The sequence below is a fragment of the Malus sylvestris genome, chromosome 14 (genome assembly GCF_916048215.2).
Source record: "Malus sylvestris chromosome 14, drMalSylv7.2, whole genome shotgun sequence".
Taxonomy (NCBI): Eukaryota; Viridiplantae; Streptophyta; class Magnoliopsida; order Rosales; family Rosaceae; genus Malus; species Malus sylvestris.
Genome location: NC_062273.1, coordinates 4,208,921 through 4,231,480, shown reverse-complemented (window position 1 = coordinate 4,231,480; position 22,560 = coordinate 4,208,921). Strand labels below are relative to the sequence as shown.

At 36.8% G+C, this 22,560-nt stretch overlaps 2 protein-coding genes across 4 annotated transcripts; one reads left to right on the top strand and one right to left on the bottom strand.

Moving 5' to 3' along the window:
- Positions 1–277: 277 nt before the first annotated feature.
- LOC126600848 (prolycopene isomerase, chloroplastic-like) lies at positions 278–5,944 on the bottom strand. Its single transcript, XM_050267530.1, has 13 exons — positions 4,880–5,944; positions 3,781–3,987; positions 3,568–3,667; positions 3,141–3,223; positions 2,954–3,010; positions 2,731–2,883; positions 2,545–2,623; positions 2,284–2,432; positions 2,039–2,173; positions 1,806–1,919; positions 1,300–1,410; positions 1,095–1,203; positions 278–675 (listed from the first exon to the last, which is right to left on the bottom strand). Exons 1-13 carry the CDS (start codon positions 5,585–5,587, stop codon positions 602–604), a joined length of 2,079 nt encoding a protein of 692 aa, XP_050123487.1. The 5' UTR covers positions 5,588–5,944; the 3' UTR covers positions 278–601.
- A 556-nt stretch (positions 5,945–6,500) lies between these two features.
- LOC126600849 (probable sucrose-phosphatase 2) lies at positions 6,501–10,846 on the top strand. Of its 3 annotated transcripts, none has more exons than XM_050267531.1 (9): positions 6,501–6,839; positions 7,396–7,484; positions 7,570–7,869; positions 8,027–8,128; positions 8,271–8,465; positions 8,572–8,862; positions 9,832–10,018; positions 10,342–10,388; positions 10,471–10,846. In XM_050267531.1, the coding sequence occupies exons 1-9, from the start codon at positions 6,713–6,715 to the stop codon at positions 10,564–10,566; spliced, it is 1,434 nt and encodes a 477-aa protein (XP_050123488.1). In that variant the 5' UTR covers positions 6,501–6,712; the 3' UTR covers positions 10,567–10,846. The 3 variants fall into 3 exon arrangements, with proteins under 3 accessions (XP_050123488.1, XP_050123489.1, XP_050123490.1); XM_050267532.1 differs by having other exon boundaries at positions 6,676–6,839; positions 7,401–7,484; XM_050267533.1 differs by having other exon boundaries at positions 6,814–6,947.
- The last annotated feature ends 11,714 nt before the right edge of the window (positions 10,847–22,560 follow it).

Below are 22,560 nucleotides of genomic sequence, written 5' to 3'. Positions count from 1 at the left end.
CTCTTCCCCAACTAATGTGATCAAGTCTTCAAGGAAGCCTAGATCAATTAAAAGACGATAGTACATGCATTTTTACTGGTCACACACCTTTCTCAATTTTTGACCGTTGGATTAAATGAATTGAAGAATATTAAGGGCCAAAAATTAACAAGGGTACGTGAGAGGTAAAAATGAGTGTGCGAATAAAACTATCCCTAAAAGAATGAGTTTCAAAGTTAACTAATCCCGAACTTGCAGTCTCCATTCTAAGAAGTCTAAAATTTATCAGCTAACAGACTTGGCAGGAAAGGGTTATACTTCATACAGCATGGAGACCACTGTACAGTTTCTCTATAGCTCATGTATAAACTATATGACAGATACCGCGTACATACACGTCTACCTGCTGCATAAGAATGCTACTTACAAGCAAGATATATACCCGCCATTCCAGCCAAATGGCCACAATGATCTTATATTATCCCATCGAAAATCGCTGCTAAATAGTATGGATGATATATATCCCAACTGCTGTTAGAGCTGCCGTGGTATGTGATAAAGAAGATAATGCATCTGCAGCCAAAATGCCAAGCTGCATTACATATTGTCCTGTATGAAGTCCTCACGCTAATGTCCTTAACCATCCAAGTAGTCGAAGGAGGGCAGCATCCAATACTGGTGACTTCTTCTCAAGCCCTGCCAAAGAAACAAAAAACTGAGGAAACGAAATAAATAAACCAACATAAAAGCTCTAAACAGTTCTACACATCAAATCAGCTATGGATCGCTGCATTTGAACTCCCTCTGTTCGCTCCTTAATCACCCCAATATTTTTTTTGTTAATGAAAATATACTGTTACCCTTACCAATACTTTAATTCCACATCTTTTTACTCTAATTTCCTATGCTGTAAAAAGAAAAGACTGCCCATGAAGACCAAACTTGGCAGGCTTTTTCTAGGGATGAGGAGAAGGTAGGAGGTGCCCATGATGCCTCTTTTGGTTCAGAAAGAGGAGCTGCCAGTGGCACCTTTGTTCCATTAAACTTCTTTTCAAGAGTAAAATCAGATTACAAAAGCAACCCCAAAAGGGATAAAAAGAACGCTGAGAAAATACCAATATCAGCAGCTACTCGATGAGCACACATTACTCCTGAGAAGGATACAGCTATAACTCCTTGTCCCGGAAAGCAGCTATCACCAACACAGTAAAGACCATCTATGGCCTGCATTTTTCATCATCGCATAGCACACCTTGTTCAGTATGCTTAAAATCAATGACTACTATTAAAACATCCATTTGATATTGTAACTGAACTTACAGTGGTATTGAATGGCATTCCCAATAATCCCTTAGGAGTATTTCGTGGTATTGGTCCGTAAGTACCCTTGTCACGAGCCAGGTACCGCCTGTGTGTCTTTGGTGTTCCCACCTGCCAAGATTGGAGAAGCTTTCAATAATCATATCAAATCGTGTAAACTAAAAGTTGTGGAATTCTAAGAATCCTAAGCATACCTAAGTATTCACCCACAGAAGGGAATATTTTGTGGAATCAGCTTGGTTAAGCTCATAGAAAGCAGGGAGCCTAAAAATTCAAATGCCCCTTAGGAGGAACATTTGTTAAGTTGAAGAGAATAAACACGTATTTAATAAATATGTAAGTTCTAGGGAGAGAAGTGCTAAGCCCTCAAACATTTTTTTCTAATTTCCTCCCATCTTCTGCTCTGTCTCTCTCCTTTCCATGTCACAAGGCTCACAACCTTAACACTATTTCAGATATCTCAATTGGGTGAGTAAAGATTAGAAGTGAATAGGGTACAATATTACCTCCTTAAAAACGATGGACGATTTGAGCCCTGGAAATAGTTTATTCTCTAATCTGCAAATGATTTCATCTGCTACAAGCTCCTTCTTTGCCTCATAGTCCTTTCGAGAGAGTCCCTATAAAGAAATCTCCACCTCATTAGTTACTCAAGTTACAATTACAATGTACAAGGAGGGGCTGGCTACGGAAAGAGAGTGGAGAAGGAATCAATGTAACTTTGACAACAAATGGTTACCTCCCAGTCCTCTATGGAAGAGGTTGTAAATATGTGAAGAATATGGCGTCCTTCTGGGGCCAACGATGAATCAAGAACAGTTGGAATGCTTAAAAATATACTTCCATAAGGCTCTTCTAACCTCGTCCAATCATCCTGAAAAACATGGAAGACAATGAAGAAAAGATGAGCAAAAACATTCCTAGTTCAAAGCCCAAAAACGTATCCTAGCAAATGATGGTACTGAAAAGGAAAAACAAAAGTACCTCCAGCACAAAATGGTGGCAATCTGTTTCTGGTGGCAAAACCTCAGCTTTCACCCCCATGTGAATGGAAAGAAAAGATGGGGCCTTAACATAAACTTTCTGAAAATCTTCCTCTTGTTTCGGGACCTGGTCTGCTTTTATCAGTTTTCCTAAAATAAAGTTGAAGGTGATTAGACTTCCTTTAAACGAGCTACATATAACAGCGCAACATCCGGCAGCAAACAATGATCATCCAATAAATTAACTGCTGGTCTCACTAACCAAAGGTATTCCATCTTGTAGCATTTGATATTATGGTTTTTGCAAAGAATTCCCTCCCATCTGAAAGCCTTACTCCAACCTACATGCACACTAAAATAACATAAACAAAATTATCTTTGACTAGCATAAATGAAGCAAAGAATAGATATCTTTGCATCACTAATCCAAGACTAAATTTGAACTCACCGCTCTGCCCTGATCAACTATGATGTTAGTAACATTGGCCTTGTAAAGTATCTCACTGCCCTGGTCTACCAGACCCTTTGCTAAGGACTTTGCAATTCCACCAACACCACCAACAGGGTAGTTAATCCCACCATAATGCCTATCACACATAACCTGTCGAAACCATAAATGACAAGAGGAAAATACACAAGGAAGTACCCAAAGAGCAACTTGAAAATCTTACCATGCTTGCATTGATCATTGGTGTTTGCAAAGCCTTGACTGTACTCACAATAAAACACTGGATACAAATGTAAAACTTTTTATGAGATGGAGGGGAAGGAAGACCATTCGTAGACCACCAAAGACGAATAAATTTACAAATGATATAAAATCGTAAATACGAATTTCAATAGGATCGAACAACCCACCTCTGCATCTATGAAAGACAACAGCTGGGGGTCCTGAATGTATTTGCGAGCTATATCCCCAGCATTTTGAGGCAAATAGTAGGCTGCAATAGTTAGCCCATCATGTAAGCATTTGAAAACACAGATAACGAACCGAAGTCCTAGACTAAAAGTATCAATTTCTTTTCTGTTCAAGTAACTGCATCAATATATCTCATTAAATAACTGCAAGCATCGATCAATTAGGGATTCAAAATTTTCCCGTTTTCAACTACTTTAACCAATAATTTAATCCTACGGACATAATAACTATAATGTTGCCCCCAAAAAATATCCAAGGTAAAGCTGGAAAGACAAACCAAAGGCTAAATTATATCTTGCACGATGACTCAAATTTAGGTTTGAAAAGTTATTGCAGCGAAAAAAATATACAAAAACAAATGCTTACCAAGTGTCAAGCATTCAACAGGCTTTTGAAAGAACTGTCCAAAAAGGTAGATTGGCTCCTCAAGTGACTTCAGTTCCAATGAGTTCAAGGCATTGAAAATCTTTACATATGTACACAATGTATTAGTGTCAGTTCGGAATTACAAGTAACGGAAATATCCCAAAGGAACTCCCAGTCAACTTGAAAAGTAAATGAAAAATGAAAAGAACAGACCTTCCAACATACACCATAGAATTTGAGAATCCCTTGCTTTTCATGGGGAAATTTATTAGTAAGTTCTGAAATAAATTCACTGTATTCTCTGTGCACTACGACAGAAAGATTATCAGGTAGATGGTAATGGACAGTAGTCGGATCAGGTATCACCGGCATCTCACAACCTACAGCTGCCAGTGCTTGGGTTATCAAATTTAAATTGCCCTGCCATATTACAAATTCAGTGATAATAGTTCATGAGAAAATATCAAAACCAACAAAATGCAGGCCTCACTGAACCATGACAAATGCAGGACAAATAAAAGTTCTTCAACCAATACAAAATGCCAACAAGATGGAGTTCATGCTTAGAAAATCAGAACTGCATGTCATTACCAAAAGAAGTAAAATGTAAAGTTATACCAAAACATACAACATGGATGAGAGTTAATTATCTTTTACATATTTGCAGACCACCTTGCTGTAAATTTAAACACTTTCAGTTAATGACTACTTTCCGATTCAGACATGTGTCTGCCCTTGGACAAATCCCTCCTTTTTTCCCCAGAGTCCTTAAGCTCTATATGTCACTTGTTAACTAACTGTAGCATGTCTATGGGAAATACTGTAATGAATGTCTGCTGTTACATTCCCATGCGTACAAGTTTCTACAAGGACACAATGCTCTTCATGGTAGTAACTCCCAACCTCCAATAAGTTTCCACAAGTTCTTTTGATTAAGAAAAGAAAGAAAAGAAATTCTTCAAACTTCTGCACAATTATTTCCGTCACAGATATCGAACTACTATCACAGAAAGTCAAAATCATAGCGCAAAGTAACTTTTCAATCAGTCAACAAAGAGCCACTGATAACAATGTGTAATATACATTGAATTATTCGAAAGAGAGGACTAATCCTTTCTACTTTTAGTAATGTTTTTTTTCCTTTCAGTGGGATAATAATTTTTTTACTAGTTTACATGCTTTATGACGGACAAGATTTTTGACGTATGGAATAATCAAGTTCTATTCAACCATTTTCAACTCAACTCATATAGCTATCAAGTAAACCGCAATGTATGCAACGAAAAATCAAAACTTTACACGAAAAACTGACCTTATCGCTGAACCCAAACATCACAGAAGATCCAACATCAAAAGTATAACCATCCCTCTCATAATACCCAGAGCTCCCACCAGGAATCACGTACTTCTCCAAAACCAAAACCTTTGCACCCTTCACAGCCAATTGTGTTGCTGCAACCAACCCTCCAATTCCTGACCCTATAACAATGGCATCATAATTTTTCTTCCCGCCACCTCCCTCCCTTTCCACCTCTTTCTCCACACTCAATGTCGAACTAGACCTCACAACGAAACTAAAATTCCTCGAATTCACCTCATCCAACCCCAATTCCACTCTCCCATGCCTGTACCTACTAAAATCTGAACCCCCCAAATGACTCCCTTGAAACAATTTGCTTTTGCCATACCCTAAACCCAATCCACTGAGCTTGCAATCATTGGGAAGTGAGCTTCTACCATGCCCAAAGGAGAGAACTTTGAGTTTTCGGCTTCTGGGTCTGACTCTACCCAACTGCAAACTACATCCATGGCCAAAAGCTTGAGAACTCCAAGACCCCAATTGCAATCCACAGAGGCTGACGCCATTTCCCTGATAGCCATGCTGCTGAAATCTGTGATTTTGAATTCTGGGTTTTGAAGAACTCAACTGGGTGCTGCAGTGGCGACTGGGAAACTGATAAATCTCCATGGAAGGAGAGAATCCAAGCTCAGGTATGGAAAGTGAGTGGGAAAAGGGCATTTTTTTTTATTTGGTAGGGAAAGCTTTGGTGGGAGAGATATACATGGAGCTTGTATGCTGGGTTTTGTAGGTTGAAATCGATTGGAATTGGGTTGTGATTCCACTTCAGGATTCCTGGTGAAGATGGGACAAAATATTTTCACTCTTGGAGAATGGGACAAATTGGTGGGCAACCTTTTAAATTCTTTTTTCTTTCTTTCAGGAAATACATTTTTTAAACAACAATCAAAGCCGCACGGTCAACTCATCCATGTGAGCCTCCTATCCTAGGTAACAAAAGCAATTTTAGAAGAAGACGAAGCCGTTGAACTCTTGTTTCTTCTGAATATATCACACCCTCAAGCCTACTTCACTCTCAATCCAAAGGTAAGAGACGCATTAAGTTGTTGAGACAATGATATAGATTTTATCATCTGAGATTTCTTGGTTCAAATCACACCGATGCTTTCATATCTTTTGGAGAAACACATGCGAATTGTATTCATAAAAAAAAGGCTTTTGAATCATGAAAATCGATAGAAGTGGTCACTGAGTTTGTTTACCGTAAATCATTTTAGTAATTCCATAAAAAATTTGTTGATATCCTCGATAAGCGGAGGAGTTGGTTTGACAAGAACATCTTTAAAAAGTAATTACGTGGTCGTTCACATAATAATTTAACGAGAATATAAATAGATTTTCACATAATAACCTATTGATTACGATGTCTAAATTCAAGAACAAATTTCTATTAATTTTTATTGTCAGAATATAAATTGAGTAATTATGCTAATTTTAAAATTTATTTTAACTAAAGTGGCCAAAACAAGTATAGAGCGTATGACAAGAATGAATATGCTTACGTTCTATAGTTGTGTGCCCAGGAGTTCGGGAACGAATCTGAACCCCTCTCGAGCCCCCTCAACCCACTGCAATCACCACTGTCCACCTCTGAACCCCAGGTCCATCACAACCGTCAAATCCACCCCACAGTGGTCCCCACACACACACATCACATGCTCACCTCCCCTCCAAAAGCTGCCACGTGTCCGAAGCGCAAATGTAAGCTCTCTTTTGTTCACAAAAGAAGCGCCAAGGAATTTGGATCCAATTCGCTTTCCGATATCTGCTTCGCTCGTTCGTTGTATGCATACCTTTCAATCACTCACTTCGTCATCTCACTCTCTCCTTCCCCCAATTCCTCGAAAACCTAATAATCCCAATCTTCGATCCCCAATCGCTTCGAATCGGACTTTTGCTCTCAAGTTTCCTGGTGATTTTTGCAATTCCCGCTAATTGTTCATCGTGATTGTTGTTAATTCGTTGCGTTTAGTTTCAATTTGTGGCAATCTGTTTGGTTGCCGGGAGAATTGTGTGGAAGGTGAAAGAAAATTCGAGCTTTTGAGTTTTTCTTTTCTTCTTTTGGTTGTTATTCGTCAGACCCGGAATGCGGAAAGACTCGGGATTTATAAAATATTGTTTAAACTTTCAATATGATTCAGGATCATCTTAATGAATTCTGGTGTTTGGATTTGAATTTCTCAATTGTTGTCCATCGCAGTCGTGTTGATTCATTGTGTTTAGGCTCAATTTCTGTCTGACTGTTTGGTTGCTGGGAAAATAGTGTCGAAACTGAGAGAAAACTCGGAGATTTGAGCTATTGGGTTTTTGTTTTGTGTAAAAGACTCGGATTGAACTTCCGAAATTAGTTGGCTGAAGAATTTAAAACTTTGTGTTTGATTGAGGGTCATCTTGATGAATTCGAATGTTTGGTTTTGGAGTTGGAATGGTTTTACGGATGTTTGTATCTTTTGTATATTATAATTCAGTGCAGGTTTGCGTTGGGTATAGGATAGTCATGGATCGGCTCGAAGCTCCTGCCCGGCTAATGATAGTTTCAGATCTTGATCATACAATGGTAGGTTCTGTAACTTTAGTTGTCATTGTGGTTTCGCTTCGTTCCCTTTCTTCAGCGATTTTAGTAGTGAATGCTTCGATTGCAGGTTGATCATCACGACACTGAGAACCTTTCCCTGCTCAGATTCAATTCTTTGTGGGAAGCGAATTACCGTCACGATTCTCTGCTAGTTTTTTCAACTGGAAGGTCACCGACACTGTACAAAGAATTGAGGAAAGAGAAACCCATGTTAACTCCAGATATAACAATTATGTCTGTGGGAACCGAGATAACATATGGTAACACAATGGTTCCTGATGATGGCTGGGTTGAGGTTCTGAATAAAAAATGGGATAGGAACATAGTCAAGGAGGAAGCCAGCAAATTTTCTGAACTTAAACTTCAGGTATATTATATAGGTTATTGGCGTTAATTAGTGTCTCTCGTGGTGTCATGCCGTGAATTCTGTTATAGACGTGCATTGGAATAAACTGAAGTGAAATTCAAATAAGAAACTGGTTGTATTGAACTTTCTGAAGTATTAAACTTTATGTGGAATTCAGGCAGAAACAGAGCAACGGCCACACAAGGTTAGCTTTTATGTTGAGAAAGCCAAGGCTCAGGAAGTGACAAAGGCTCTTTCAGAAGTTTTTGTAAAGCGTAGGGTAAGATATAAATCTTAGACAGCATTTTTCATTTATACTGCGGACCTGTGTTGAAAATTCTGTAAGTGTTAAAGGTTTTTGGAGTATCATAGGTATTGTTGCTTTTCTTATTGACCTAAGTTGTTGCTTTATCTTCGGTTAGTTGGATGTGAAGATAATCTATAGTGGAGGAATGGATTTGGATATATTACCACAAGGTGCTGGCAAAGGACAAGCTCTTGCATATTTGCTTAAGAAATTTAAGAGTGAGGGAAGGCCACCTGTTAACACTCTTGTTTGTGGTGACTCTGGAAATGATGCTGAGCTTTTTAGCATTCCAGAAGTATATGGTGTCATGGTTTGTAGCTCAACTTGTTTCTCTTCATATTTAAGCACTATTTTCTTACAATGAAATGTGGTTTTCCTCATTAATCGGCATTATTTTGTTATTTATGATCATACAGGTTAGCAATGCCCAAGAAGAATTGTTGCATTGGCATGCTGAAAATGCTAAGGGTAACACTAGGATTATTCATGCAACAGAGAGATGTGCAGCTGGAATCATACAAGCCATTGGCCACTTTAAGCTAGGTCCGAGTTTGCCCCCAAGAGATATTGCAGATTTTTCTGACTATAAACTGGAGAATCCAAATCCTGGTCACGAACTAGTAAAGTTTTTCTTGTTCTATGAGAAATGGAGACGCGCAGAAGTTGAGAATTCAGAGATCTATTTGGCAAGTTTGAAAGCAGATTGCGTATGTTTATATCTTCCCTTCTCCTAAATACTGAGTTTTATGAGATTACACCATCTTATATTTATTGCATAAATTTATGCTGTCAGAAGATATTATCATCGTTTCCATTTCAGATTTGAACATCTTTTGAAATACTTCAAAAATTTTCTAGTTCAATTTGTAGTTAACAGATTACATGAGTTCTGGTTCTTTTCGTAAATCTTGTGTAGGAAAGAAAAAGTAAGTCACTTCTCATTTTGTATATGGCCTAGAGGTTAGTAACTTAGAATTCATTTTTTTTTCCCTTCCTATTCAATTAGCTTTTTCAACTACATAATAAATCTATGACTCGAGCCCAGTTTGTAACACTCGTTTATATACAAATAAAACTTAGTCGTATTGTGATCAGACAAAGCAGTGGAGGTGAGTATGTATGATGCCATATTACATGAGAGCTGAAGTTTTGGGGTCTATTGACGTTGACTGTGTGTGCTTCACGTTTATCACTATTGTCATTTTGGTATTCTGTTTTCTACGACATCAAAATATGTGAATATAGTGTACTGAAAAAATGAAATTACCTGTCTACAACATCTGCATGCCAGAGTGTGAACTTGCTCAATTTTCTTAAATGTATGTTTGCATTGTCCAATTACGTCATCTTTATAAAGAGAAATCATTCCTTTGAAATTATTATTGAACCCATAAAATTGTTTGTTAAATTATTATTAAACTTGTAAAATTGTTTAGTGACAACATTTGGTTCCAATTGACTGAAAAAAAAAAACTGTCAAAACATTATTTTTCTGGTTTAATTTTGGGTTAAATCCTTGGATTGAGTAAACTTCTTCTGTGTACTTTTGTAAAAATAAACAGACCTTGGATATTTTGGTATTTAATCATTTCATATCATGTGTTGCCCTTTTGCATCACCTTAATTGTGTTCGTCTCATCAGCTGCTAACCTTTAATTATGTTTTCCTTGGGTCAGTCTCCATCCGGTACGTTTGTCCATCCTTCTGGAGTTGAGCACTCTCTTTCTGACAGCATAAATGCTCTGAGAAACTGCTACGGAGACAAACAGGGAAAACAATTTCGGGTTTGGGTGGATGGGGTATTAGCTACACATGTTGGTTCAAACACATGGCTAGTGAAGTTCGATAAGTGGGAATTATCTGGTTAGACGCTTCCCCTCTTTCTCTCTTCTCCTTCTATTTAAGCAATCCAACATGTTTATACTATTTGATAAATATATGTTTAAAATTTAACAACATTAATATTTCTGAGAGACGGCTTTGTGGAATATGCTGCATGCGATATCTTACTCATATCCTGCATTTGAAGATTTTAACGAAAATAAAATGGCATCCTTTTTCTGGACAATCATGGTCATTGACGTTGTAGGAAAAAGTTGTATATATTTAGACACATCATGACTATCTAAGTAGTAGCACCATATATGCGCAACTTGCTACTGCTCTGTTGACTCTACTCATTGCAGGTGAAGAACGTTATGCAACAAAGGGAACAGCTGTTATAAGTTCAAAGGTGAGATATGAGATTGTGATTGGTTAATATCCTCTAGCACTCCCGCCTTAACATTTTCTAAGATCAGATTATCGGGTTTCAGGGTTCCGGTGTTTCAGTTGGTTTCACTTGGATTCGAGTGCACCAGACATGGTACAAAGGATACGAAGCAAAAGATGATTCAACGTGGTTCTTCTAAATTGTGATTACAGGTTCATTTCAAAGATCTATAGCGCCCTGAAACTTCCTCTCTGAAAATAATTGCGTATGTTTAATATTCAAGTTTTCGGAAGTCATGTAATCATCAGCTGCATGGAGATGGTTAGGAGATGATTAATTCAGTTAAAAAGAAATACTCATAGTCTAACGGCTTCCTTCGACATAAACGTTTCATAAACTTGAACAGATGACCCAGAAGAATGACAATGATGTCAATTAATACTTACCTTTAATAATGTAAATTTGGTATTTTACGTAAAGTTTACATATGCTATCATGTCTCCTAATTTCATAAATTGTAGCGATTTTGACAGTTCTTTTTTAGCCGTACGCACCTCAAACTCAGAGGCTAAATGAGTGTTCAAATGATGAGGGACATGGCAAGCAAGATTTCAGTTTTGTATTGGTCTTTAGATATAAAAACTCATGAATTCGAGTTATAGCTAGTAGCCCATAGTTGAGTTGGGCCTACTGGGCTGCATCCTTTAGAGCAGTTCCACCGTGTCTAAGGCCACTAGGGTTATCCACTATTTAATCCACCTAGTGAACAGTAACTATCCTTAATGAACATTAACCGCATTTTGCATATTCATCCCTACACTGAATAGCCTTGGCAATTGACAATAAAATATTAGTATTTTTTATTTATAAAATAATTTTTTAATTTTTTTCCTTTTGCCTTTTTCCAATTCCTTTTCCTTTTCATTTTTTTCTAGAACACTCTTATATTTTCCCAGAACACTCTTCATTTGACCGGTTCCCTCACCTAGCCCTCTTTCTCATTTCCCTTACACACACACACACACACTCTCTCTCTCTCTCTCTCTCTCTCTCTCTCTCTCTCTCTCTCTCTCTCTCTCTCTCTCTCTCTCTCTCTCTATACCGACACAACCATTCCCCCTCATTTCTGAAACCTCTCTCTCTTTAATCTCTCTCATTCTCTTTCTATAGCTCCGAGAGCTCTCATCCTTCATCTTCTTCGAAACCAAAGCAAATCAAACTAACAAACTCTGAAATCTCAATCCCCTAGATGACAGGAACTCGAATATATCCTTGCATGCATCATCAAAGCACCATTTGGGTGATCCACCATTGAAGCCGAGAGCTTCAAGCTTCCATTACTCAAACCCAGATGAGGTTATTGCCCTACTTTAATTGCTTGAGTTATTCTCTGGTTTTTTATGTGTTTCGAGTTGAAACCCTTGGGTTTAGTCTCTACCATTTGTTTGTGGGTGAATCATCACGCTCGGCGACGAACTCCGACGAGAGCCGTTGAATTCGAAACCTATTGTGTTTTCATTTAAATTTTTTTTTATTAATTTATTAATTTTTATTAATTTTATATTGTGGTTGACGTCGCCCTTACGTCAGCCTACGTCACATTCCCTTTAGGAACTCGGGCTCGCTCGCCAACACATGCTGGGCTTCATCACTTGGGCTACGTGACCTTGTTCCTGCGCTTGTCCCTTGGGCTAGAGCACACGATGGACTTGCTCTTAGGGAAGTGTGAATGGGAGCCCTTCATGAACGTGTAGAAATGGTGTTTCAGATGAAAAAAAAATACTAAGGAGATTATTTTTTTAGATCATATTTTATAAATTATATGATGTGGCAGTTGATTGTTGAATTGTATTTTTACTGATTTAACGGAAGAATCCAATAATCAACTGTCATATCATGTGATCTACAAAATACAATAGTTTCTCTAGCATCGCCCTTATGAAAATAACCACTCATACAATGACATGGTGATGAGTTATTTAATATTCGTAATGAACTCTCTTTTTTTGGTCGAAATTTGATCGTTTTTTTTTTGGTAAATAAAATAATGCAGCACCAAAGCAGCAATAACCAACATTAACTATTTATGGGGATATTCCATTCTCATAAATAGATCATTAGCAACAAAATGGGAGATTTTCAAGGGACTCAACTGAAGTCTAATAGTCGACTTAATTGAGTTGAGAGCCACAACATCAGGTTGACACAAATTCTTGAATCTACCGTTGTTCTGCTCCCTCCATACATAATACACTGTAGCAATAAAATACAACTTCAACACTATCAATGATAGAGATTTTTCCTTCCACCGGCTAGCATGCCACACAACCAAAAAAGGCCAAAGGAGCCTTAGCCACAGGACACTGCACTTGAACAACACCGAAGACCAAATAGCAACAGTAAAAGGACACTCAAAGAAAAGGTGGCATTGAGACTCCATAGCACTAGAGTAGATGACAGAAGTGACATGAGCCGATGAAGCAAATGTCAAAATCATATCCATAGTACAAAGCTTGCATTTAATGGCCAACCAAAGAATGAAACACATATTGAGAATATTTTGATTATAACGTACAAGTTTTGACCAACCTGCATTAGGCTTAGATTGCCAAAACCTATCCCAAACAGAAGCAGCAGAGTAGATGTTAGACAATGAAGGAGTCCATTATCATATCATCCAAGTTAGTATTTGGAATAATATTAGACATGGAAATTTGAATTTCCAACAACTCTTGAGAAGAATTGTGAGGTTGACACCAATTAAAACCATTCAAAATATTGCAAATCAAAGTAGTTTTAGGCACCCCGAAATCAGCAATGATATTGCAACCCCAATTGACAAAAAAAGGACCTAATTAATGTCAATTGTCATACGAAAGAGAGGTTCTCCTACCATCCTTAATTTTGTGGAAAACGAGAAGCCAAACAAAATCTCACAAATGGAAAAGCTTTGTCCAATTGGAGAAAATTTTCATTGTAACCGGAACACGGATGGTACATCACGTGTTTTTATATAAGTGGTGGTAAATTATATTTTTTAAGTTACTAACTTTTTAACATACATATCCTACCATTTGTATAATAACACGTGGTGTACCACCTCGTGTACCGATCACATGAAAAAATCTCTTGTCCAATTCCAAGAGCAATTAATTTTGGGGGATCTCAATCTGCCAAAAGTTCACATTCTTTAAAAGATAGTTCTAGCCTAGGCCAAAATTTTTGGTTATGAATGGTAGACAGCGTGAGCAAGAAGTCTCTCTCTGAAACAAAACCTTACCCTAGCAGCATCTTGCACCGCTGGCCCTTGTGAGGGCTTGGACTAGCGGCATCCTCACCTTTCCTCCTCCTAGCCATTTCCCTTTTCCTCATACACCTTCCACAACCGCCTCTCCTCCCCTCTCATTCTTGCTTCCTTTTTTCCTTATTTCTCCTTTTTTTTTCCTTTCTTCACTGTTCTTAGCTTTCCTCTGAGTTTTTCTCAGATTTCCTTGGGCTTGGTCCCAATTTTCTCTGAGCTTGCCTCAGATATGAGTTTCATGCCCGTTTCTCGGCTTTCCCAGCGGTTTTCAGTGTTTTCCCGTTTCTCTCTCACCCATTTTTCTTCTCCATGCTTTCCCAAATCCCATTTCTCATCTAGCCATAAGCTTGCTCTTGAAGTGTTCGACCCGATTGGTTCCCTAGATACACACCTCACAACCCCTTGCCTTACCGGCTTGCCAGAAAATTTGGGTGAAGTGTGGAACGATTTGCGTCATAACAAGGGTGTTTTACATACCCCCTTCAACCCTCCCTTTTTTTTTGTTTTGTTTTTTGTTTGGTTCTCTGGCTCTCTTTGCAGGCTTTGCTGTCGACAGTTTGGATCTTGGGGTTGGATTTGGTTCGGTGTTTCAAGATTAATATTATGGTTTGTGTGTGTTTGTGGATTTGGTGCAGGCATCGTTGTGCAGCGAGCCGCTCTCTGATGTTGGAGATTAGGGTTTCTTTTGATGGGCATAAGCTTGGTTGGGCCTCCCTAGATGTTTTGGACCTCCCTACATTAGTAACACCTTGACCATAAAGCTTACTAAGAACTTTCGAACCCTCTGCTCAATGTTGATGAGAATTTTCTTAGCTAAATGATACTCTCCACAAAATATATACGGTCCAATAACATGTAAGCTTAAATATATGACCAAGTGATGAAAAATGAAAAAAGAAACACCGAGTAGGTACACATGCATTGAGTGGTTGGTCGTATATTTAAGCTTACATGATTAAGCATGCATACAGGTGCACTAAACCATGTCCTCACACGTAAACACTCCCTCAATCCAATTTCTCACTTGTCAAAGTCAAAGTTGCCCTTCACGACACGTACGTACAGTATGGGAAAACATAATTCAAACATTCAAAGTATCCGTTTACTGTCCAAATTCCAGTCCCTCCCCCACTTCCCTCTCTCCCTCTCTCTCTCTCTCACGACACGTACGTACAGTATGGGAAAACATAATTCAAACATTCAAAGTATCCGTTTACTGTCCAAATTCCAGTCCCTCCCCCACTTCCCTCTCTCTCTCTCTCTCTCTCTCTCTCTCTCTCTCTCTCTCTCTCTCTCTCTCTAGGAAAAATTAGTATCCGGTCCTTAGTTATTAAAGTCATCTTCAACCGAAAGGTGGACCGAAAATAGCCCGAAAACTGTTTCCAAATTCCAATCCCTCCCCCACTTCCCTCTCTCTCTCTCAGAGGAATAATTAGTATTCGGTCCTTAGTTACTAAAGTCATCTCCAACCGAAGGGTGGACCGAAAATAGCCCGAAAACCATCTCCAACCGAGGGCTAGGCCAGAGGGCTCATGGCCCCCATGGAAACTGAAAGGGCCAAAGGGTCAAAGGGCTGGCCCAATCCAGCTAGCCCCGGGTTGGGCCAGAAATCTGAGCATTCTTGTCAGATATAACCAACAAGAATGCTAGGCCAAATTTTCAAATGCAACGGCTAGCTGACGTCAGCTAGCCATTATTTTTTATTATTTTTTTTACTGTTTTTTTTTATTTATTATTTTTACAAATTTTTTTTCCTATAACTTCTATTTTTAAATTCTATTTTTTTTCTATAACTTCCTATAACTTCAATTTTACAAAATTTATATTTAATTGGTAGTTTTTAAATTTAAGTTGTGGTTTTTAAACATAAGTTGTAGTTTTTTAAATTTAAGTTGTTGTAGTTTTTAAATTTAAGTTGTTGTAGTTTTTAAATTTAAATAATAAATTATGTTTGGCCCTATAACCCTTTAGCCCTCGGTTGGATAGAGTTTTTTGTGACAGGGCTAAAATGAGCCATATGACCCTTTGGCCATCGGTTGGAGATGGATGCAAATATGGTCATATATTGTTCATTAAAATATTAATATCTTGGAGGGTCAAATGGCTAAAACGAGCCATCTGGCTAGCCTTCGGTTGGAGATGACCTAATGTTCTTTGATTGAAACCTTATTAGTTTTCAGATTTTGATCGAGGTCCCTAGCATTAATCAATAATGAATTTACATGTCAGGTACATAATTTTTAAAATAAAAATTAATAATTGATTTAGGATTTTAGTACTCACACCTTTATTAAACTCATAACTAATTTTCAATTCATTTCCAAAATAAATAAATAAATAGAATAAGTTTGTACTCCTTAATTTTTTATAAGAAGGTTTCCAATTTTTTTAATCTTATATGTACCCATTCATGTAATTTTTCAATTTTTTAATCTTAAAATGTACCCATTCTTAAATATACCAATTTGTTGTAGTAAAATGTACCCTTTATATATATATATAATCTATTCAATTTTTTTCTAATCTATTTTAAACTTATATGGGTACATTCTTTTTCTTGATTTGAGAATGTATCCATATCAAGTTTAATCAAAGAAATTTACTAATGTTGTTAAGCCTAATATCTATTATTTTTTGTGTGGTTTTGAAGAATGTACCCATATTTTGGTACAATAATTTTTTTGTTAATTTTTTATGAATGTACCCATTTTTATATACATACATATATTGGAGAGTATAATTTATTTTAATAATTTTAATCCACAAATTATGGGTTTTTTTTATATTTAAAATCTCATTAATACAAACAACTATAAATTTCAGTTTTTAATTTTAAAAAATATAGTAACCTACATAGAAATACATTATCACATTAATTTCAGGGACTTCGATAAAAAATTGAAAACCAACAAGGTTTCAGTCAAAGAATATTGATAGTTAAGGACCGCATCTAAAATGTCCCATATATATATGTCTTTATTTTGTGGATCTCTGATCTGAGAGAGACTGAGAGACCAATAGTAGGGTGGTTATAACTTATAAACTCGCAATATATACATATATGGATTTTAGAATCGTGTACGGGCTGCTGTTCCTGTCCTTCTCGTGCGCCTGCATCATACTCTTCCACCTAATGCTCCACCCAGTATTCTACTACACCACCTGAGAAACTCTCAGAAGTGAAAAGTTGACTAGAGCTACAGGTGAAACATGGGTTAGCCCACAAGATTCATACTTATCGGTTGTGTTTTGTATTTATACTTCAACATTCCAATTGGGTTTGCATTTGTTTATTGATGCATATATGTGTGTTGTAATGGCATATTACAATAATTCAATTGTATATTTATGAAATTAGTATATGTTGTAAGTGAGGATGAATTGTGTGTGTGTGTGTGTGTGTGTTTGAAGTGTTAAATTGGTGTGATTTAATATCATAGGCATTGATCATGTAAGTTAATGGCTTGATCTATATTTTATCTTACTTTCTTGACAAAAACTTGGCGGTTCCTGATTATGTACTTATTGTATGGTGATTTTAAGTACGTGTAAGTAAGAAAACAAGTAAATTTCAGCCGCCCATGATTGATGGGCATCAACCAAAGTTAGGAGAAATACTCCGTAGGGGATACCTGACGGTATTCATGATAAACTTGTGAGACTCTTATTTAGGCTCCATTTGATATTGATTTTTTTTTTGTACTAAAAATTACTTTACTTTAAAGTTAAGTATAAAAAATGTCTAGTAAAAATAAAATATCATACTTATTTTAAAAGCAATGACCTCTAGACAGACATGTAACGGAAGTTGCTTTTAAAAAGTATTTTAATAAAAAGAGGAATTTAGCCTTTAATGAATATTTTCAATTGTTGTCATACCTTCATTACTTTTTAAAAAATGACATTATTTAACCTTCTACAAACATTTTGTCCCTTAGAGAATAAATTGACCTCTACCACATACCACAAGAAATACTAACCTTACACCATCACTGCTATTACCATCACCATTGTTGCCAACTTGCCACCATGACCACCATGACCACAACCTTCATATTCACCACAACCACAACCGTCACTAGCACCATTGTCACCACCATCACCCGTAATCCAACGGATAAAGTACATTACATAGTCCGTTTTAGGGATTGACGACTTACTACTATTGCCACCATCATGACCACAACCTCCACCACTGTCACTACAACCACAACTGCCACTACCACCATTGTCACCACCATCATTATAGCCACCGCCACCACCATCATAACCACAACAACCACCACTACCACCACAACCAGAACCGTCATCACCACTACCATTACCATTATTGTCCCTGCCTCTGTTGTTGTCGCCCCCACTCCTACTATTATGTCCATTTTCTCATTTTATACAATTATATTACTTTTACATTAACATTTACCAAACATTACACCGCCTTTAATACTCACAACACTTTTAAAATATAGTTAATCAAACGCTCATCTACTTTATTTTACAGCTGATTAATCTTCAAGCGCAGCATAAACAATTTTTTTTTTTTTAAACCACATCAATCCCAAATTAGCCCTTACTCTCTTATTAAGGTCTTATTATACTCGTTATTGGTTCTACTTGGAGTGAAAATTGTCCTAACAAAGCAATCCCACCCACATATGTGTTTGATATAGTAGATATCAAGGTTTTAAAAGATGCTAGGCACTAGTCGGACAGCAGACTGGGGCCTAGCGCCTAGGTGGACTAGGTGGATTTAAGTAAATCTATTATATTTCGTGTAAATAAGTGTCTCTTTATACTTAAAATATATATATTTACATCATAAACTACAAAATAGAATGACATATATATATTATGAAGTATTGGAACATAATGAAAACATGGGGAAAAAGCATATAATGTGTGTTCGTTTAAGTATTCAACAAGTCTCTTAAAATTTATTGAAAAAAAATATAATGCAAAATGAAAGTTATCTATTTTCTGTCTAAACGAGTTGCAACTTAGACGGGTCTGTGCAGGCTAGGTGGGTGCCTAGGCAGTCTAGGCGGGCGCCTCGGCAGGTCTAAGCGCCATTTCTTAATTTTTAAACGCCTAGACATTAATTGGAATGGTGGCCAACTGGCTAGCGCCGCCTAGAACAATGGTAGATAGAACATAAAATTGTCACGGCCCATCTTGAATTTCATTTTGTTTTATTTCTCTTAAGTTGTTAAGTTACAAAAATGCTTCTAGAATGGATAAGTAGAAATCCCATGTGAGCATTTGATATATGATGCACCACCTTGTGTTTTGAGTATACTAAAAAAATTCTCTTTTTATGTAAGTATTATTGATTGATTAATGTTATTCAAGTCTTGTTGATTGATTAATGTTATGCAAGTCGTGTTCATTGGTTAATGAAATCCCTAAATCGACTTTTTTTTCTTTCCAAACCACCAAATATATAAGAATCACATATACGAATGTGGATTCCTTAGTCTATACCATGAAAAGGTCAATTCTTAAGGGATTGTTGGCAATAATTCATAATTTTCAAATACAAAGAAGTTATTTAACACGAGAGCTAAGGGATGGTTTGATAACTATTTTTTTCTTAGTTTTTACTTTTTCTTTTAATTGAAACTTGAAATCTTAGTTTTACATTTTGGTTCTCAATTTTCATTTAAAAAAAAAATTGAAAACTGAAAGAAGTTACCAAACACGATTTCAATTAAAATAAAAAAAACTTAAAACGAAATTGGTTATCAAATGAATTCTAAATTATTCAATACTTATTAGTTTGTTTGTTTGTTTTTGAGAAAAAATATAATATTTCATCATTAAATAAAGGACATTATATAGACATGTTCGAGAACAATTCAATCCCCAAAGATTTTCAAACTAAATCTACAAATATTATAATAAGTATGACTCATTGCAATGTAATCAGCAGACTTTTAGCACTTCATTAAAGTAAAAGTACAAATATAGCCCACAAATCTGAAATAGATTTGGTTGAATCTTTTTAGCCAGGCAAATGGCATACTACTAATAAACCTATCCTACATATAGATTTCGTGGATTAAAATCTTGGGTGGTGCTAAGTCCACACACCTCTTTTATCGATCTCCATACTTTTCTTAAATTTTTAACGTTGGATCAAATGATTGAAGAAGATTATAGGACAAAATTAACAAGTTGTGCGAAAGGTATAAAGAGATGTGAATATAGCACCTCCCTATCCTTTTACTCACAAATCTAAGCACTAATATGTCGTCTTCAAAGGATGTATCCTCTTGGTAAACCTGTCACATCCCGGCCAGGGCCCCCACCACATCTCGAGTTCGACTCTACCCTAGCACGGTATTGTCCGCTTTGGGCCCCGACTACGCCCTCACAGTTTTGTTTCTGGGAACTCATACGAGAATTTCTCAGTAGGTCACCCATCATGGGATTGCTCTCGTCCGAACTCACTTAACTTTGAAGTTCCGATGGAAGCCAAAGCCAGTGAGTTCCCAAAAGACCTCATGCTAGGTAGAGATGAGAATATACATATAAGGCTTAGAGGATTCACTCCCTTGGGCGATGTGGGATGTTACAATCCATCCCCCTTAGGGGCCCGACGTCCTCGTCGGCACATTTCCTACTAGGGATTGACTTTGATACTAAATTGTCACATCACGACCCGGGCTCCACCACATCCCGAGCTCGACTCCGCCGTAGCATGATATTGTCCGCTTTGGGTCCCGACCACGCCCTCACGATTTTGTTTCTGGGAACTCACGCGAACAGAACTTCTCAGTGGGTCACCCAACCTGGAATGCTCTGGCCCATTCTCGCTTAACTTCAAAGTTCCTACGGAACGAGAAACCAGTGAGCTCCCAAAAGGTCTCGTGCTATATGGAGATGAGAATATGCATATAAGGCTTAGAGGATCCACTCCCCTGAACGATGTGGGATGTTACAAAACCTACCTTAGATTTCCTTGAATTGCTCATAATGCATAGTCATGGTTACCTTTTCTTTTTATTATAGTCTCACTCATGCTTACTTCAGTTAAAAGGAAAGTTTTTGGAATGAAGTGTCATTGGCGTTGACCCTTGATATTACAAAGGATTGAGTGTTTGTCAATGTTTTTCATAATCAAAGGCAAACCCCACACACGTAGAGATAAGAAAGATGATCAAGAACGTATAAAGAGTAAACTCTAGAAATTAATCTCTGTAACTTAATACTTTTTAAATTGATTGAGTATTAAGTGACTTTCTAAATTGATTGAGTAGCCATGCAAAGCCATGCAAATGAGCAGGCATATCTTAGTTCAAACCTCTTGATCAAGAGGTATCTTCTCATTTGAATTATGTCAGATGGCTTTTTAGGTAAAATGATCTACAAAAAATTTCTGCTAAATTAAAGGTATTTTTGTTCAATGAAGCCCTTTACTTTTCATTTAACGGAGATTTTTCATAAAATGACCAAAATGATTAACAGTGGACAAACTTAAAGACCGCTTCAATCGATTTTCAATATCAACTACCAAAATGAGGAGTTATATTAATCTCAATGGTCATTTCAGTTAAAAAGTCTAATTCATATTGTTTCGTTTCAAAACTCTTGAATTTTTTAATTTAACACAAATACGGGCAGTCGGTCGTCAGACACAAAGTTTGAAAACTTTGAGAATCCGTCAAACCCATTGACCTCCATAGTGGTTGGCCAGTAGCTCTTGTATTAAGAAGAAGCAAAGACTTCGGCGCTAGCCCTAGTGGGCGAGGGTGGATGAAAATGCCAAGAGTTTGTTTCCCATAACAAATTACAAAAACAAAGAATTGAGACTAAATTTATGATTTTATCATCATTATTGGAGAAGTCTTAGATGCGTACAATTCATTCAAGTTAACCTAAATGCGTATTTTTTTAAGATGTATAATTCATACACGACTCAATAGTATACAGAATAATTAATGACAAAACCACTTTATTTATTTGTTTCTTTTTGCTAAAAAAAAAGAAGGTAAATACGTACAAGGCACAAGTACAAATTATTAGTCATTTTCATTGCTTGTTACTCTTTCATTTTCCTTTTCTATATAGAATGAATTTATTGAACTCCTTCTGTTTTTGGTTGGTGTCTAGGCCTGTTTGCTGAAGGTAAAACAGAAGTTTGGTACAAAAGAACTAGTTATATCAAACAAACAAAAGAAATAGTTTTCTTTCTATTTTTTTAATTTATTTATCACCAACTACAAAAAAAAAAAAAAAAAAAAAAAAAAAAAAAAACAATTGTTGCAATCCTATTGAATTAAGAATGTGATTGTGTAAATCTTAATATATTTAGGAGTATCTTTGTATATTCCCTTTAGTAGTTTAATTCCTATTAGAGTTGTAATCCTAATAGGGTAAGGATTTAACCTTCTCTACTACTATAAATAAAGGCACAATGGGATGATACAACACACACCTCATATTTACATCTCTCTCTTCTCTCTATGTTGTTGCCAGCCCATCTCCCTCTCAGTCCAAAATACAGTTAAGTCAAATAGGCCTACAACACGTTATCAGCACGTTCTTGTCAGAAATTAAGGAACTGAAGGATCGTGGAGGAGGCTTTCTTTTACAATATCAAAGGCTTTCAATTATTTTATGCCAATCATGTTCTTCTAAAATAAATTAAGATATTTGAAAAACCTTGAGCATGAAAACATTCCCCATAATGCATAAACTAGGGCTGGGCACGAGCTGGGTCGAGCTCGATTTTGAAGGGACCGGACTGGACCCGGGTGTAAAATAAACGGACTTGGTTGGGCCGGGGATAACAGATTTTAATATAGGAACCAGACCTAACTCGGGTCGGGTCCACGGGTCCTTGGTTTTTTTTTTCACAAAACCGCCACCTTCCTCGACTTCTCCACCTCC

Bases quoted from the DNA above. Each gene is read 5' to 3' on its own strand.
- LOC126600849 (XM_050267531.1), top strand. From the start codon at position 6,713: ATGCATACCTTTCAATCACTCACTTCGTCATCTCACTCTCTCCTTCCC. The intron at 7,485-7,569 runs GTAGGTTCTGTA...CTTCGATTGCAG, and splicing joins CAGATCTTGATCATACAATG to GTTGATCATCACGACACTGA. The intron at 8,129-8,270 runs GTAAGATATAAA...ATCTTCGGTTAG, and splicing joins AAGTTTTTGTAAAGCGTAGG to TTGGATGTGAAGATAATCTA.
- LOC126600848 (XM_050267530.1), bottom strand. From the start codon at position 5,587: ATGCCCTTTTCCCACTCACTTTCCATACCTGAGCTTGGATTCTCTCCT. The intron at 3,988-4,879 runs GTCAGTTTTTCG...GTAATATGGCAG, and splicing joins TGTTTGGGTTCAGCGATAAG to GGCAATTTAAATTTGATAAC. The intron at 3,224-3,567 runs GTAAGCATTTGT...TAACTATTGCAG, and splicing joins TGTTGAATGCTTGACACTTG to CCTACTATTTGCCTCAAAAT.